At 43.8% G+C, this 18758-nt stretch overlaps 1 protein-coding gene across 1 annotated transcript; it reads left to right on the top strand.

Moving 5' to 3' along the window:
- Positions 1–9758: 9758 nt before the first annotated feature.
- Positions 9759–17910, top strand: LOC124803317. The gene is made up of 2 exons (XM_047264500.1): positions 9759–9925; positions 17256–17910. Exons 1-2 carry the CDS (start codon positions 9759–9761, stop codon positions 17908–17910), a joined length of 822 nt encoding a protein of 273 aa, XP_047120456.1.
- The last annotated feature ends 848 nt before the right edge of the window (positions 17911–18758 follow it).

Genomic DNA, 18758 nt, shown 5'->3' with positions numbered 1-18758 from the left:
TTCTTACAGAACATTAGTTTTTTCTTTTCGGATTGGATTTACAACTATTAGACAAATAGTTAAAGCAGTGTTGCGAGATAATTTGGAAGACTCTACAACCGACAAACACACACACCCATGCCCGAGGGAGGACTCGAACCTCCGCCAGGACCAGCCACATAGTCCATGACTGCAGTCCCTGAGACCATTCGGCTAATCCCACGCGGCAGACTCAGGAAGAGAACTGAATGGAGGTGTAGGGAGTAGATTAGATTAGATTAGATTAGATTTGATTAGTTTTTCGTTCCATAGATCCATGCTGAGGAGATCCTCGTGGATGTGGAACATGTCAAATTTTTATTTTTTTATTTTTAAAGCTGAAATAACAATACTAATAGTATGAATATATACAATACATCATTTGTTTCTATTAAAAAATTCGTCTATGGAGTAAAAGGAGTTGGCCGCTAGTAAGTCTTTCAGGCTCCTTTTAAATCGATCTTTATTTGTAACTAAATTTTTTATGTTTGCTGGTAAATTATTGAAGATGAGAGTTCCTGAGTAGTGGACCCCTTTTTGAACTAAAGTAAGTGCTTTTAAGTCTTTGTGCAGATCATTTTTGTTCCTGGTATTGTATGTATGAACTGAGCTGTTTAGGACAAATTTCATTAAGGAGTAAATATACTGAGAGGCAGTGGTTAGTATACTCAGTTCTTTGAAGAGGTTTCTACATGACGTCCATGAATTTACTCCACAAATAATACGTATTACACGCTTTTGGACTCTGAAAATTTTTGTTTGACTTGAAGAGTTACCCCAACATATTATACCGTATGACATTATGGAATGAAAGTAGGCAAAGTGTGCAAGCTTTTTCATTTTTATGTAGCCTATGTCTGCTAACACTCGAATTGCAAATACAGATTTGTTAAGGTGTTTCTGCAGTTCTGTGATGTGCTCCTCCCAACTGAATTTATTATCAAGTTGTAATCCAAGGAATTTAAGACTGTCAACCTCTTCTATCTGCTCTTCTTCATGCTTTATGAATATGCTGGGTGGAAACCTCTTACAGGTTCTGAATTGCATGTAGTGAGTCTTTTCAAAGTTCAATGTCAATGAGTTGGCTTTGAACCATTTATTAATATCCATGAAAATATCATTAGCAGATATTTCTAGAACTACACTCGACATACTATTTATTGCAATACTTGTGTCATCTGCAAACAAAACGAACTCTGCTTCTGGTAGTGTAACTGATGAGAGATCATTAATGTACACAAGAAAAAGCAATGGCCCTAAGATGGATCCTTGTGGGATGTTACAAAAAGGTATGGCCAAACTATCAGGAAACATTCCTCACACACAAAGAAAGAAAATATGTTATGTGGACATGTGTCTGGAAACACTTACTTTCCATGTTAGAGCTCATTTTATTACTTCTCTTCAAATCACATTAATCATGGAATGGAAACACACAGCAACAGAACGTACCAGCGTGACTTCAAACACTTTGTTACAGGAAATGTTCAAAATGTCCTCCGTTAGCGAGGATACATGCATCCACTCTCCATCGCATGGAATCCCTGATGCAGCCCTGGAGAATGGCGTATTATATCACAGCCGTCCACAATACGAGCACAAAGAGTCTCTACATTTGGTACCGGGGTTGTGTAGACAAGAGCTTTCAAATGCCCCCATAAACGAAAGTCAAGTGGGTTGAGGTCAGGAGAGTGTGGAGGCCATGGAATTGGTCCGACTCTACCAATCCATCGGTCATCGAATCTGTTGTTGAGAAGCATACGAACACTTCGACTGAAATGTGCAGGAGCTCCATCGTGCATGAACCACATGTTGCGTCGTACTTGTAAAGGCACATGTTCTAGCAGCACAGGTAGAGTATCCCGTATGAAATCATGATAACGTGCTCCATTGAGCGTAGGTGGAAGAACATGGGGCCCAATCAAGACATCACCAACAATGCCTGCCCAAACGTTCACAGAAAATCTGTGTTGATGACGTGATTGCACAATTGCGTGCGGATTCTCGTCAGCCCACACATGTTGATTGTGAAAATTTACAATTTGATCACGTTGGAATGAAGCCTCATCCGTAAAGAGAACATTTGCACTGAAATGAGGATTGACACATTGTTGGATGAACCATTCGCAGAAGTGTACCCGTGGAGGCCAATCAGCTGCTGTACATGGTACGGATACAACTGGTTCTCCCATAGCACTCTCCATACAGTGACGTGGTCAACGTTACCTTGTACAGCAGCAACTTCTCTGACGCTGACATTAGGGTTATCGTCAACTGCACGAAGAATTGCCTCGTCCATTGTAGGTGTCCTCGTCGTTCTAGGTCTTCCCCAGTCGCGAGTCATGGGCTGGAATGTTCCGTGCTAACTAATACGTCGATCAATTGCTTGGAACGTCATCCTGTCGGGACACCTTCGTTCTGGAAATCTGTCTCGATACAAACGTACCGCACCACGGCTATTGCCCCGTGCTAATCCATACATCAAATGGGCATCTGCCAACTCTGCATTTGTAAACATTGCACTGACTGCAAAACCACGTTCGTGATGAACACTAACCTGTTGATGCTACGTACTAACGTGCTTGACGCTAGTACTGTAGAGCAATGAGTCGCATGTCAACACAAGCACCGAAGTCAACATTACCTTCCTTCAATTGGGCCAACTGGCGGTGAATCGAGGAAGTACAGTACATACTGACGAAACTAAAATGAGCTCTAACATGGAAATTAAGCGTTTCCGGACACATGTCCACATAACATCTTTCCTTTATTTGTGTGTGAGGAAAGTTTCCTGAAAGTTTGGCCGTACCTTTTTGTAACACCCTGTATAGTGTTGTTTTTCTGATGTATAAAATTGAAAGTTTTAGTTTTTTTAATTTCACAAGATCATTTAAGGCAGAGTATATTTTATGGCATGACGAGTGTTAATTCGGTAGGAGTTCAGGCAAATGGGGAAATAACACTAGGAGAAGTAAAAATCGACAAGGGTTTGTCAAGTTGTAAATAGAATTTGAAATTGTAAAAGTATGTAAATTTCAGCGGATTGCATAGGTTAGTAATAAGAAATACGTTGAAAGACTACTTTTATCATGAAACAACAATGACTTCCATAGCACATGTCGATGAAGTAATAAGGGTACAGAAACGGAAATTCCATATGTGAGGAATTCAGAAATGTAAACTTACATAAATGTATCCCAATGAGGCCAGATGAAACTAGTTCTTGGCACATTGTCTGACGTTACTTCTATTATTGGTAGGATAATTTAGGAATTTAGGAGCAATGATAAAGTTATTCTTATTTGTATGACTCATAACGATAATGTGTATGTGATTTTGTACTAAGCTCAAAAGACGACAGTAGTGTTTTAAGTAATGTTGGCTTATATGAATACAAACAATAGACAGACAACATACTTCAGCCGTGTTTGAGACATTTTATCATGAGAGGTTCAAGAGAACATTACATCATGAAGTGTGGGGGGGGGGGGCACATGTGGAGATACACTAATCGACCCGAACATTGTGAGCACCGACCTACTGTCGGTATAAGCCTGTCCAGGCGATAGCAGTGTCACCTGTAGAGGAATGAGTGCTGGTCAGAGACACACATGGTGCATGCAGTACCAGTGTGGTTGGTGACCGTGTGTAGAATGGGGAAGGCGTGCGATCTGTCTAAGTTTGACTGAGGGCAGACTGTGATCGACATAGGCTTGGCACGAACATTTCGAAAACTGCGCGACTTGTCAGGTGTTGGAGGAGTGCTGTGGTGAGTGTCTTCAGCACGTGGCAAAAACAAGGTGAAACCACATCCAGATGTCGTGGGATTGGACAGCCAACTCTCATTACAGATGCTGAACGTTGTGGACTAGCTACGTGAAATGTGGCGGAACTAACATCAGACTTTGATGCTGGGTAGGGTACAAGTGTGTCTGAACACACAGTGCACTGAACAATGGGCCTCTGCAGCTGACGACCCTTGCATGCGCCAATGTGAACATCACATCGGTAACTAAGACTGAAAGGGTGTGTGAGACCATTGGCACTGGATTTTGGCGCAGGGGCAGAAGGTTGCATAATTTGATGAATCCCAATACCTTCTTTATGATGCCAATGGGAGGGCGCGATAACGTCATATTCCAGAGCAATAGCTCCTTGACACATGTACTGAGGGACAGAGACAAGCAGTTGGTGGCTCCTTTATGCTCTGGAGAACATTCACGTTGGCATCCATTGATCCGTGCATGGCGCCACGAAAGCCAAGGAATATGGTATATAGCTTACAGACCAAATACATCCCTTCATGGCGATCAAGTTTCCTGACGGTAGTGGCGTTTTTCAACAAGTTAATGAGCCATATCACAAGGCCAAGGGTGTTAAATGATTTGAGGGACACAGTGGCGAGTTCCCATTGATGTGCTAGCCCTCCCAGCTCGCCAGATCTGAACATGATCGAACACATCTGGGATGTGAATGAACGTGGCGTCAGGATTCATCAGCCCCCTCCCCGGACTTTACAGGAATTAGCTGACTTGTCTGTGCAGCGACCTACCAGGCCTCATTGCTTCCATACCATGCGTGTTCCGCTGTTATCCGCGCCAGAGATGGACAAACCGGTTATTAGGTAAGTGGTCATAATGTTCTGGCTGCTCAGTGTAGCACTAAGGTTGGTATACATTTTTCCATTTTTACTTTTACTATTTTCTTTTACTTCTTCTCTGGTTTATTTTGTCGCACATTACTTTGAAAAGGTTAATTCAGAACGAGGTTTGTAAAGTTAATTCTTGGTATAATTATGTTTCTGTTTAATATGATTACCATTTTCATTTATATTCATGTTATATTCTTTCTTATTTTTAATATGTTATTTGAATTCATTTTCTATGGACAGAGTAATATGAAACTTCGAATTTGTATAAAACTGTGATTCGATTTAATCAGAGTTTTTGAAAGTGTTCTGTGAAGCGAGTTGGGAGCGAGCAGAAGAGAGTGCAGATGATTGTCGTTCCGCGTGGATACTGCTACAAACATATTGTATTCATGGCCGGTGAAAAATATCGGTGTTCGGCCAGTGCTGCATTTATTGACTCTGTGTGTACCGTAATTAAAGAACTAGTGACTTTGCTCAATTGCTGGAACTGTATTATGACCCATTAACAATAAAAATTTGATGTGCAGACCAATAAGGCGTGTGCATACCATAAGAATACTGTCTCAAATTGTAAACAGCACAAAGTGTTTAGTGCACACCATGGACTGGGGAATAGAACAGAAAATACGATAGCACATTTTCGTCTCACACATTGATATGAAGAACTTTGCTGATTTCCGCGTGATTGCAGTGAGTGCATAGACAACTGCACACTGCATTTATTGTTGGGATGAAACCACAGATCCATGATTTACAGCGCGATCGCCATGATTTAGTTTCGCAGCGCGGACGGATATACTGTGCAAACTGCCATGTCGCAATCGTCAGCCATAAATGAGAAAACTTTGGCTAAAGTGTGTAACAAACATTATGACGTCAGATTGCGTCACGCATCAATGGGAAAGGGGTATGTTTTATTTTCGTCGTTGTATGCAGATACGCAGATCGGAATTAATTCTGCAACCATCGATCGTATCAGTTACGCTCACAAGTGGCGCTCACGATCAAAGACATCAGCAAGACGACACCATTATTGGATTATGTGCTCAAGCATCATGTACTAACGGCGTGGACGTAATTCTAAATTGTCAGATTGTAATATTATTCACCTTTATTTTCAATAACATACACAACAGTAGTTAAAACTTGGCTCCTTTCATTTAATTCTTACCATAAATACTTTGCAAACCAATTAATTTCAGATACAGTCCTTTTTGCAAACAATAGTTACTAATACTAATGAAATAAGAGTTAAACAGTTTTGGTATCTTTTCATGTGCCCTTAATTGCCAATGTTTCTTTATTTATGTAGTCTGTAAGTGTTTACGTACATTTGCATGTTTTGTCATTTTGCATTTAATCTCGTACGAATTATTGTGTTCTGCCGGTAGATTCTGCTCGTTGTGCGTTAAACGCCTTTGCATTAGTAGGTAGAACACGTCTCTAGTTGTTCAGTTTGTATAGAAGAATACTTTATCAGTGTTAATCTGTTTGATTTGACGTAAGGATGATTATTCGTAACGTTATAGTTTTGGGTAATTACTTGATGTTTGGATGTAATGGTCAGCAAAAATGAAAAAAAGTAGTGTATTCCTGGTTGCAGTTAACAGGTCGGGATATTGTCAGTCCAACTAGTTGGGCAGGGTCGGTTCTAGCTCAGTCAATATTCGAGCAGTTGCTGTTTTGGAGGGTACAAATACCTTTCGTGATACCTTCTTATCCGTTATCGCCACAGCATACGTAAGGTATGAAAGGACAGTGCATTGGTGGAGCTGTCATGATTCATGTGAAACAGTTTCAGATGTGATTATGACCACACGATGGAAATTACCAGACTTTGAACGTGGTGCAGTAGCTGTAGCTGGAAGCATGAGACATTCCATTTCGGAAATCTTTAGAAAATTCAATATCCACCTAGTGCCAAGAACACCATATCTCAGGTATTACCTCTCACCACGGTCAATGCAGTGGCTGATGGCCTTTATTTAACGATCCAGAGTAGCAGCGTTTGTGTAGAGTTGTGAGTGCTAACATACAAGCAACGCTGCATGAAATAATGTCAGAAGTCAATGTGGGACCTATGAAAAATGTTGCTTTAGGACAATATGGCAAAGATTGGCGTTAATGGGCTATGACAGCAGATGACCAGTGCAGGTGCCATTGCTAACTGCATGATGTCTCTTGCAGTGTCTCTCTGGACTCCTGAATATATCAACTGGACCCTCTACAACTTAAAACTGTGGCCTGGTGAAATGCATCCCAATTTTAGTTGGTAATAGCTGATGGTAGGAATTCAGTGTGGCGCAGAGACCACAAAGCCATAGATCCAAGTTGTCAACAAGGCACTGTGCAAGCTGGTGGTGGCTCTGTAACGGTGTGGGCTGTGTTTACATGGGATGGACTGTGGCCTCTTGTCCAGCTGAACCTATCATTGACCATTTTCAGCCATTTAGGGACATGAGGTTCTGAAACAACAGTGGAATTTATCTGGATCACAATGCGTCATGCCACCGGACCACAATTGTTTGTGACTGGTTTGAAGAACATTTTAGACAATTCGAGCAAATGATTTCGCTGCCCAGATCGCCTGACATTAATCTCATCGAACATTTATGAAATACAGGGTGATTCAAAAAGAATACCACAACTTTAAAAATGTGTATTTAATGAAAGAAACATAATATAACCTTCTGTTATACATCATTACAAAGAGTATTTAAAAAGGTTTTTTTTCACTCAAAAATAAGTTCAGAGATGTTCAATATGGCCCCCTCCAGACACTCGAGCAATATCAACCCGATACTCCAACTCGTTCTACACTCTCTGTAGCATATCAGGCGTAACAGTTTGGATAGCTGCTGTCATTTCTCGTTTCAAATCATCAATGGTGGCTGGGAGAGGTGGCCGAAACACCATATCCTTAACATACCCCCATAAGAAAAAATCGCAGGGGGTAAGATCAGGGCTTCTTGGAGGCCAGTGATGAAGTGCTCTGTCACGGGCTGCCTGGCGGCCGATCCATCGCCTTGGGTAGTTGACGTTCAGGTAGTTATGGACAGATAAGTGCCAATGTGGTGGCGCTCGTAGGACTCTCCATACAGTTGATTGTGGAATTTGCAGCTCTCTGCTAGCTTTGCGAGTCGATTTTCCTGGGCTGCGAACAAATGCTTGCTGGATGCGTGCTACATTTTCATCACTCGTTCTCGGCCGTTCAGAACTTTTCCCTTTGCACAAACACCCATTCTCTGTAAACTGTTTATACCAACGTTTAATACACCACCTATCAGGAGGTTTAACACCATACTTCGTTCGAAATGCACGCTGAACAACTGTCGTCGATTCACTTCTGCCGTACTCAATAACACAAAAAGCTTTCTGTTGAGCGGTCGCCATCTCAGCATCAACTGACGCTGACGCCTAGTCAACAGCGCTTCAAGCGAACAAATCTACAACTAAATGAAACTTTATAGCTCCCTTAATTCGCCGACAGATAGTGCTTACCTCTGCCTTTTGTCGTTGCAGAGTTGTGGTATTCTTTTTGAATCACCCTGTATAATTGAGAGGTCAGTTCGTGCATAAAATACTGCACTGACAACACTTTCGCAATTATGAGCGTCTATAGAGGCAGCATGGCTCAATATTTCTGCAGTGGACTCCCAACGACTGGTTGAGTGGATACCACATCGAACTGCCGCACTACACCAGGCAAAAGGAGATCTGACAGTATATTAGGAGGTATTCCATGACTGTTGTCACCTCAGCGTATTTTAGTACGACAATAATTTGTTTACATCAGTACTTAGCCTAACAATTCGGAGAAATGCGTCATTTCAATAGCCTCCTTCAATAACATGAGAAAGTCATTATCTGATCAAAAATATTCAGACACCTACTAGTGGCAATTCGCCTTTATGACGGCTTGAACTCAGTTGTGTGTGACTACCTGTGAAATAGCAGCCGGAAGCAGAGAATGTAGTGACGTCAGACACGGGGATCTGCAGCGTGGTCGACAGTCTAGCCCATCGAAAAGTGGTCCATTGGGTTAAGGTCGGATCTCTGGGCAGGCTAGTCCATATCAGGAATGTTCCTGTTCACAAAACATTTCCTCACAGACTGTAAGCTCCTCCAAGTCCCCCATAAATTTTGACTGAACTGATCATGTTCCTATGGATTTACAACTAGACCTTCGAAGGAGAGATGTACAGCAGCTACTTTTGCATAGAAAGATACTCCTGCCTAAATGTATTTCATGTGTCTGTAACCATTTACTACAAAATTAACCAGTTGCTAAACTCGGCCAAGTCACTGAAGAGCGCTGCCCTCTCTCGACATTGGCCCAGGCGCCACACCTCCAAGGGCAGCTAACGGAACACTCGCCAAGGAGAGACAGTTGTGAATGGGCACTCAGTCGGGCGGCTGTCGTAGCTTGGGGTCCGCGCGTCTTGTATGCTATATATATTGCCTTTGTATGTGATTGTTGTCAATAATAAGTGCTTCCCTATATATGTTGTCATTCATTGCAATCCGAATGGATCTGAACCATTATACAGTCCTTTAAATTCATGGTCTTCCAGTAAAATTGACAATTCAAATACCCATCTGTGGATGCTAATATTTTGGTCCATCTGGGCCGGATGGTGATGGATTCGACGCAGTAGCATGCAGTGGCAGCCATCCATAGGTGAAACGGCAGCAATGAGCTTCAGTGGTTCAGCATGGGGACGTAGCCAATGGTATCGACGTTTTCATCTATAAGATAAGAACCTGGTCTGGTTATCCTGTTTTCTGTTAATTTCCGCTCATCCTAACTGCTGTTTTTGCTCTTGCACGCTACCGCTAATCTTTCATGAGGGATGAAATGTTAAGGAAGAAACTTGTTACAGCACGCTCGACAGCGAAAGCAAACCTCACGTGGTTGTTAAAGTCTGAAAACGAATTTGACGTAAAAGGAAAATTGGACACTTTGGGTATTATTGTCAGGCTATAAAAGTTGCCAAAGATCGTGGAGAAGTATGAAGACGCACAGTCACAGCTCGAATTGTTTGAAGACGTAAACATTTATGCTGATGACAGGGAAACCTTTGGAAATATGATCTCTGAGATTTCGAAAACACTGAGAGCAATGCAGATGAATCATGCCAACGCAGCTGACAAGGTTTCGTCAGATGTTGGGTCTGCCTTGAATGCATCAAAACATAGCATCAAGTTTCGCACGATAAAACTGCCATCATTTAGTGATGATGTAACTCAGTTCAGGTATTTTTATGACATTTTTGTGTCTCATGGTACATAATGAGGAATTAGAGGACACTGCTAAACATCACCAGTTGCTTAGTTCATTAACAAATGAAGCTCACAATGTAATTGCTCATCTTCCGGTAACTAGCACTAATTTTAAGCTAGCCTTTGATATTGGTTGCAACAGATGCCCGAATCCTCGACTGATTACGCTGGCACATCTGAAGAAAGTGTTAACGCTGCCATCAATGACTAGGGCATGTGCAAGCATATTTGTGCACTTCTTAAAGAGGCTGCAAGCAAAGTGCATGTGCTGTTGGCATTACAACTAAATGTAGGCTTGCAAGACACAATTTTGTCACAGTTCCTTACAGAAAAGGTTGACCTGTCTATAAGAACAGAATCTGAAGCCCGTCTGAGCTCCAATAACTTTCCGTCATTCAAAGGGACGTGCGCTTTGGTTCGAATGGCTCTGAGCACTATGGGACTTAACTACTGAGGTCATCAGTCCCCTAGAACTTAGAACTACTTAAACCTAACTAACCTAAGGACATCACACACATCCATGCCCGAGGCAGGATTCGAACCTGCGACTGTAGCGGTCACGCGGTTGCAAACTGTAGCGCCTAGAACCGCACGGCCATTCCGGCCGGCGGACGTGTGCTTTCCTCGAAAATAAATTCAAACCATTGGAAATCATTAATGCTGCAGTATCACCACGACACAGCACATCTGGGGACAAACAATAGAACGCCTCCAACGCCAAGCGCGTTGGGCCCTCGAGTCTGCCTGCTTAGCAGAGTGGTGACGTGCTTGCCTACCATGCAACGCGCCAGGGTTCGGCTGCCTGGTGGATCGAAGATTTGCTCCGCTTGTGCACTTCTGGGTGTTGTGCTGTCCTCCTCATCCATTTATCATCACCGACATGCAAGTCGCTCAATGTGGCGTCACCTGAAATAAGTGTTGCAACCTGCGGCCGAACTTCCCTAAATGGGGGCCTCACGGTCAACAATGCCACACGATCATTTCATTTTTATGGGCATTCGAGACAAACCTACGTCGCCACTAGTACTGCATGTGTCATCTACAACCTGCCTCACGCATTGCACAAGTGCAACAAATTTTGACAGGCTACATGTGTAGCAAACGCAAAGCTATTGTGAAACGTAACAATTTGTGCTACGATTGTCTGAAGCGTGATCACAGGGCTTCTTGTTGTAAATCTGTTTGTTGCCATGCTTGTGGAAAACGACACCACACGTTGCTACACGCAGAAGATGGAACAAGGAAGAATTGTCCAAGTAACATGCAGAGCAAGCACAGTGGCATACATTCAAGTATGTAGAGTTATTGCTCATTGAAAGTCAGTTCTGGCAAACGAGTGCTGCTTGCGACGGCGAGAGTAAGATTGCGAGATAGCAGGGGCAAATGGCAAACTTGGGGTGCCCTCTGAGATTCTGGGTCGCAATCATGTTTTATATCGGAAGCATGCGCACAACGCCTCAGACTTCAAAGATGGCACAGCAGAGTACCGAATCAAGGAATAAGTCCAGCCCTCTCAGAAACAGAACACAGCGTCTCTGTTCAAGTCGGCTCTTGTATAAACAACTTCATGTCATCTGCCGAATGCTTAGTTTTGCCGAAGAGAACTGACGTCTTGCCGGCACAAACAATTGATCCCAGTATGTGAGACATGACGAGTGTACAACCAGTTGATCCAGAATTTTGGTCACCTGGAAAGATCGATGTGTTTGCTGGGAGCAGAAGTTTGCCCATAGATTCAGAAGGCAGGACTATCTCCATAGGAAGTGGTGATCCTGTGCTTCAAGAGACAGAACTAGCTTGGATTAGTGTCAAATAGTAGAGCACAACATTTCGTCAAGACGGCCAGTCATGTCGTCCTTTGTAAAAACCAACACTGACGTTCAAACATTCTTAAAGAAATTCTGGGATGTAGAAGAATTAAATCGTACTGCAATGACGAAAGAAGAGGACAAATGAGAAGCACACTTTGTGAAACACACAACTAAAGATTCCACAAGCAGCTTCGTTGTTCGTCTCCCGTTTCGCGAACAGCAATTCTTTCCACACTGGAGCAAAACGCTTCTCTCAGATTGAACAGAAACTAGCGAAATTACCGAAGGTTAAGGAAAGCTGCACAGAGTTTATGAGAGAGAAAGAAGACTTAGGACATATGTAACCAGTAGTCACGACAGCTGCCATTTCATAGTACATGCCACATCATACTGTCTTTACGGAACCAGTAGTCACGACAGCTGCCATTTCATAGTACATGCCACATCATACTGTCTTTACGGAACCAGTAGTCACGACAGCTGCCATTTCATAGTACATGCCACATCATACTGTCTTTACGGAACTAGTAGTCACGACAGCTGCCATTTCATAGTACATGCCACATCATACTGTCTTTACGGAACCAGTAGTCACAACAGCTGCCATTTCATAGTACATGCCACATCATACTGTCTTTACGGAACCAGTAGTCACGACAGCTGCCATTTCATAGTACATGCCACATCATACTGTCTTTACGGAACCAGTAGTCACGACAGCTGCCATTTCATAGTACATGCCACATCATACTGTCTTTACGGAACCAGTAGTCACGACAGCTGCCATTTCATAGTACATGCCACATCATACTGTCTTTACGGAACCAGTAGTCACGACAGCTGCCATTTCATAGTACATGCCACATCATACTGTCTTTACGGAACCAGTAGTCACGACAGCTGCCATTTCATAGTACATGCCACATCATACTGTCTTTACGGAACCAGTAGTCACGACAGCTGCCATTTCATAGTACATGCCACATCATACTGTCTTTACGGAACCAGTAGTCACGACAGCTGCCATTTCATAGTACATGCCACATCATACTGTCTTTACGGAACCAGTAGTCACGACAGCTGCCATTTCATAGTACATGCCACATCATACTGTCTTTACGGAACTAGTAGTCACGACAGCTGCCATTTCATAGTACATGCCACATCATACTGTCTTTACGGAACCAGTAGTCACGACAGCTGCCATTTCATAGTACATGCCACATCATACTGTCTTTACGGAACCAGTAGTCACGACAGCTGCCATTTCATAGTACATGCCACATCATACTGTCTTTACGGAACCAGTAGTCACGACAGCTGCCATTTCATAGTACATGCCACATCATACTGTCTTTACGGAACCAGTAGTCACGACAGCTGCCATTTCATAGTACATGCCACATCATACTGTCTTTACGGAACCAGTAGTCACGACAGCTGCCATTTCATAGTACATGCCACATCATACTGTCTTTACGGAACCAGTAGTCACGACAGCTGCCATTTCATAGTACATGCCACATCATACTGTCTTTACGGAACCAGTAGTCACGACAGCTGCCATTTCATAGTACATGCCACATCATACTGTCTTTACGGAACCAGTAGTCACGACAGCTGCCATTTCATAGTACATGCCACATCATACTGTCTTTACGGAACCAGTAGTCACGACAGCTGCCATTTCATAGTACATGCCACATCATACTCTACTTAAGGAAGCTACGTCAGCTGCTAAAACAAGAGTACTGTTTAACTGTTCCGCCAAGACGAACACGAATTTGTCAGTAAACAGTTTACTAACGACAGGTCCATCCATTCAACAGGATTTGTGCTCCATAATATTACGCTTCCCCAAGCATCGGGATTGCCTTTGTAGCAGACACAGAGCAGATGTATCGACAAGTTCTGGTGGTGGATGAAGATCGCGCTTACGAACGAATATTGTGGAGGAGTGATAATACAGTATGTGATCAAAAGTATCCGGACACCCCCAAAAACGCACGTTTTTCATATTACGTGCATTGTGCTGCAACCTACTGCCAGGTACTCCGTATCAGCGACCTGAGTGGTCATTAGACATCGTGACAGAGCAGAACCGGGAACGCCACAGAACTCACGAGCTTCGAACGTGGTCAGGTGATTGGGTGTCGCTCATGTCATACGTCTGTACGCGAGATTTCCACACTCCTAAACATCCCTAGGTCCACTGTTTCCGATGTGATAGTGAAGTGGAAATGTGAAAGGACATGTACAGCACAAAAGCGTACAGGCCGATCTCGTCTGTCGACTGACAGAGACCACTGACAGTTGAAGGGGGTCGTAATGTGTAATAGGCAGACATCTATACAGACCATCACACAGGAATTCCAAACTGCATCCGGATCCACTGCAAGTACAAAGTTAGGTGGGAGGTGGGAAAATTTAGATTTCATTGTAGATCGGCTACTCGTCAGCCACACACCACGCCAGTATATGCTAAATAACGCCTCGCCTGGTTTAAGGAGCGTAAACATTGGACGATTGAACCGTGAAAAAACGTTGTGTGGAGTGACGAATCACGGTACACAATGTGGCGATCCGATGGCAGGGTGTGGGTATGGCGAATGCCTGGTGAACGTCATCTGTCAGCGTGTGTAGCGCCAACATAAGTGCCAACAGTAAAATTCAGAGGCGGTGGTGTTATGGTGTGGTCGTGTTTCTCATGGAGGGAGGCTTGCACGCCTTTTTGTTTTGCGTGGCACTACCGCAGCACAGGCCTACATTGATGATTTAAGTATCTTCTTGCTTCCTACTGTTGAAGAGCAATTCGGGGATGGCGATTGCATCTTTCAACACGATCGAGCACCTGTTCATAATGCACGGGCTGTGGCGGGGTGGTTACACGACAATAACATCCCCGTAATGGACTGACCTGCGCAGAGTCCTCACCTGAATCTTACAGAACACCTTTGGGATGTTTTGGAACACCGACTTCGTGCCAGGCCTCACCGACCGACATCGATACCTCTCCTCAATGCAGCACTCCGTGAGGAATGGGCTGCCATTCCCCAAGAAACATTCCAGCACATCATTGAACGTATTGCTGCGAGAGTGGAAGCTGTCATCAAGGCTAAGGGCGGGCCAACACCAAACTAAATTCCAGTCTTACCGATGGGGGGCGCCACGTACTTGTAAGTCATTTTCAGCCAGGTGTCCGGGTATTTTTGATCGCATAGTGTAGATCTGCACCACTGTAGGAACACCATTTAAAGACAGTCACCTATGGAATGGCTTGTACGTCCTTTCTTGCAGTATGGTGTCTGCCACAATTATCTCGTGAAGAGGGTGAGCGGAGCGAGGCAGTAAACATTCTTGCTAGTGATTTCTATGTGGACGATTGTATCTCAGGCTGCGATACAGCAGAGGCTGCAATCAAGGTCCAGCAAGATCTCACGAAGCTACTGAAGAAAGGTGGGTTCTCGTTATGGAAACGGTGCAGCAACAGTGTGGAACTACTGGAACATATACCCGCAGAGTTACGAGAAACACAACTACCTTTACGGCTTGGTAACAATGAGGATGTTTAATCTGGCATCCAACTGCTGATCATTTTCAAATTGTGAACAATATTAAACCAGAACGTAATGTCTACTGCTTCACAAAACACACTGTACTGTCTGTCACGTCATCCATTTTTGATCCATTGGGATTAATTAGTCCCATTGTGATCACATTTAAGATATTTTTGCAACGTCTATGGCAGCATAAGTTAAAGCTCTTGCACTGCTTATGGAAGATACTATACAGCCAAATTCATATGACAGACAACATGTCTGTTGATTGTAGAGTTATTGCAGAGGAGAGACCTGTCAGCATATAACTACATGGATTCTGCGATGCTTCGGAGAAGGCCTGTGGCTGTTGTATCTATGTACGATCAACTTATCACCATGGAGTGACATGTGTCAAACTATTGAGCTCCAAACCACTAGTGGTTCCACTGAAAAGGCTGTCGTTACATTGCTTGAAACTCTATGTAGCTCCCTTGCTTTCACGACTACTGCAGCATGTTGTTCGCGCTCTGGGTATAAACATTGAGCTAACTTATCTGTGGACTGATTCATCCATTGTGCTGGCATGGCTTGAGGCTCCACCCAAGTGGTGAAAGACGTTCTTGTGGAACAGTGTTTCCGAGATACAGGACACCACAGTAGCTGCGGTGTGGAGGCATGTATCTATAATGGAAAACCCAGTTGATCTGACTTAGCAAGGAGTGTCTCCTGCAGTTCTGCAAGAAAACGGCTTGTGGTGGGAAGGACCAGCCCGGCTTAAAGAAGATGTCACTTCACGGCCAGTATGTCCGCCCCTCGTAGCTGAGTGGTCAGTGCGGCGGAATGCCATACCTAATGGCCCAGGTTCGATTCCCGACTGGGTCACAGATTTTCGCCACTCGGGGACTGGGTGTTGTGTTGTCCTTATCATCATCATTTCATCCACATCGACAAGCAAGTCGCTGAAGTGGCGTCAACTCGAAAGACTTGCACCAGGCGAACGGTCTACCCAACAGGAGGCCTTAGCCACATGGCATTTCCATTTTTCATGACCCGTATTAGATGCCTCTATGCTTATGCACCTCAGGAGTTTTCAAAAGAAGGAGCCAAAACCTCTGTCACATGGGCACAGTAATCCAAGATGATCTCACCTGTCGATTCTCGAAGTTGTCACGATTACAGCTCATAATGTCACACTGTATCTGATTTATTGGTTGGTTGGCTTGGGGGACGGTAGGTCATTGGTCCCATCGGATTAGGGATGGGGCAGGAAGTCTGTAGTTCTCTTTCAAAGAAAGCATCCCGGCATTTGCCTGAAGCGATTTAGGGAAATCACAGAAAACCTAAATCAGGATGGCTGGATGCGGGTTTGAACAGTCGTCCTCCAGAATGCGAGTCCAGTGTGCTAACCACTGCGCGACCTTGCTCGGTCGGATTTATTAATAACTGCAAAACTGCAAGAGAAACGAGAGTAACTGCTGACTTGTCTCGCAATGAACTGGAGGATGCCTTGCTACAGTGCATCAGAATAACTCAAGAAGGCACATATGCAACATAAATCTACCAACTGAAGACTAACAAGCTAGTAGGAAATAATATCAAGCTCAAATCAGTGCATCCTATCCTCGATGACACGAGATTACTACGGATTGGCGGCAGGCTACAAAATACTGACCTGTCATACCAGGATAAGTATTAACTGATATTGGTATCTCATCATCATCGAACAAGACTAATAGTGGAAAGCGAACATCGTCGTCTTTCCAACGCTGGTTGTAAACCGTTGCTTACAGCTCTCAGGAAGCAATACTGCATATGTAACGGACGAAATGCAATCCGGCGTGTTCTGCATCAATGTCTGACTTGTCAGCGATTAAAGGCAAAGCGTGCACATCAGCTCTTCGGAGAATTTCCACGCCCACATGTAGAAGTTGTGAGGCCTTTCTTCAGCTGCAGGGTTGATTACACAGTACCGTTCTACGTGAAAACTGGCTCACAGCGATCCAAGAAAAAGGAATATTGCTGTGTTGCCCTGTTTGTGCGCCTGGCAACACGAGAAGTGCATTTGGAGGTAGTTGGCTACATGACTATTGAAGGATTGCTGTCGACCCTTAGAAGACTTGTGTCACGAAGGGGCAGGTGCCAAAACTTGTACAGTGACAGAACAAACTGTGTCGGAGCTAGTCGGGAACTCTGTGAGTTACAAGCTGATGTGAGCAGTCATTACCAGCAGACACAGGTGAAAAGCTTCATGCATGAAGAAGACATCGATTGGCACTTCATACCTTCAGCGTCACCAAACTTTGGCGCAATGTGGGAAGCAGGAGTGAAGTCCTTCATGTACCACTTGCAGCGAACGATGGAAACCTTATGTCCAACATTTGAAGAGGTGATAAACCTGACTTCTCAAATTGAGGCTTGCTTGAACTTTCGTCCTCTCACACCAATATCCAATCCTTCTGACCCTCAAGGCCTCACCCCAAGTCACTTCCTAATTGTAACTGCTGTCATAAGTATTCCTCAGCCAGATCAAGTTACAACCAAACTGAGCTTGCTCACAAGGTCTACTGCAGCAAGGGTCCCAGATCTTTTGGCAGTGCTAGTCATCTGACTACCTACATCATCTGCATCAGCTGGCTAATTGGATGGCCCCCAGTCAGAGAGTGAAGCCTGGCGCATTGGTCGTAGTAAGGGAAGACAAGCTGCCATCCTTATGCTGGAAGCTGGCCATCATTGAAGGAGTAGACCCTGGGCATGATGGAATGGTGTGAGTGGCCACTTTTCGTATACCACAAGATCCCAATCTGCAATCTATGTTGTTTATTGAATGAAGTGATACACAAGTAAACAGTGTATTTGTGTTTTTTTCTCCTTGTACGGTTTCTTTCTCTTGTTGTGTGATTACCTTGTAGCAGACTCAGTGAATTTTATTATTTCTTATGTTTCAGTGTATTCTTTGTTTATGCGATTGTGTTTCTAAGGCGCCTCTTATGTTTCAGTGTATTCTTTGTTTATGCGATTGTGTTTCTAAGGCGCCAGTCACAAACTGTAGTAACAAAAAGACTGGTTAAAAGACGTAATGATATACTCGTATATATTTCAAAATGATCTCTTTCACGCTTTAGCTTGGCTTGTATCGCTTTAAAAAGAAATTAATATTTCCTTGGCGGCCAGTATCTTCGGTCGCTACACTCGGCCGAGTCACTGGAGAGTTCTCTCGAGTAACTTGTACCTGAGGAGCATTGGCCTGTACGCCGCCCCTCCAAGGGTGGCTAATAGGGCACTCGCCACGGCGAGAGTGAGAGTTGCGAACGGACACTCGGTCGGGTGGCTGTCGCATGTCGGAGCCTGCGCGCCTCGTACGCTAAAAGACGAATATGTATAATTTCTTTTTGTGTGATTGTTGTCAGTAATAAGTGCTTTCTGCATATGTTGTCATTCATTGCAAGCCCAATGAAT

Source organism: Schistocerca piceifrons, chromosome 6, assembly GCF_021461385.2.
Source record: "Schistocerca piceifrons isolate TAMUIC-IGC-003096 chromosome 6, iqSchPice1.1, whole genome shotgun sequence".
In the NCBI taxonomy this organism is placed as follows: domain Eukaryota; kingdom Metazoa; phylum Arthropoda; class Insecta; order Orthoptera; family Acrididae; genus Schistocerca; species Schistocerca piceifrons.
The sequence above is the reverse complement of the archived record's forward strand: the minus strand, read 5'-3'. Positions and strand labels throughout refer to the sequence as shown.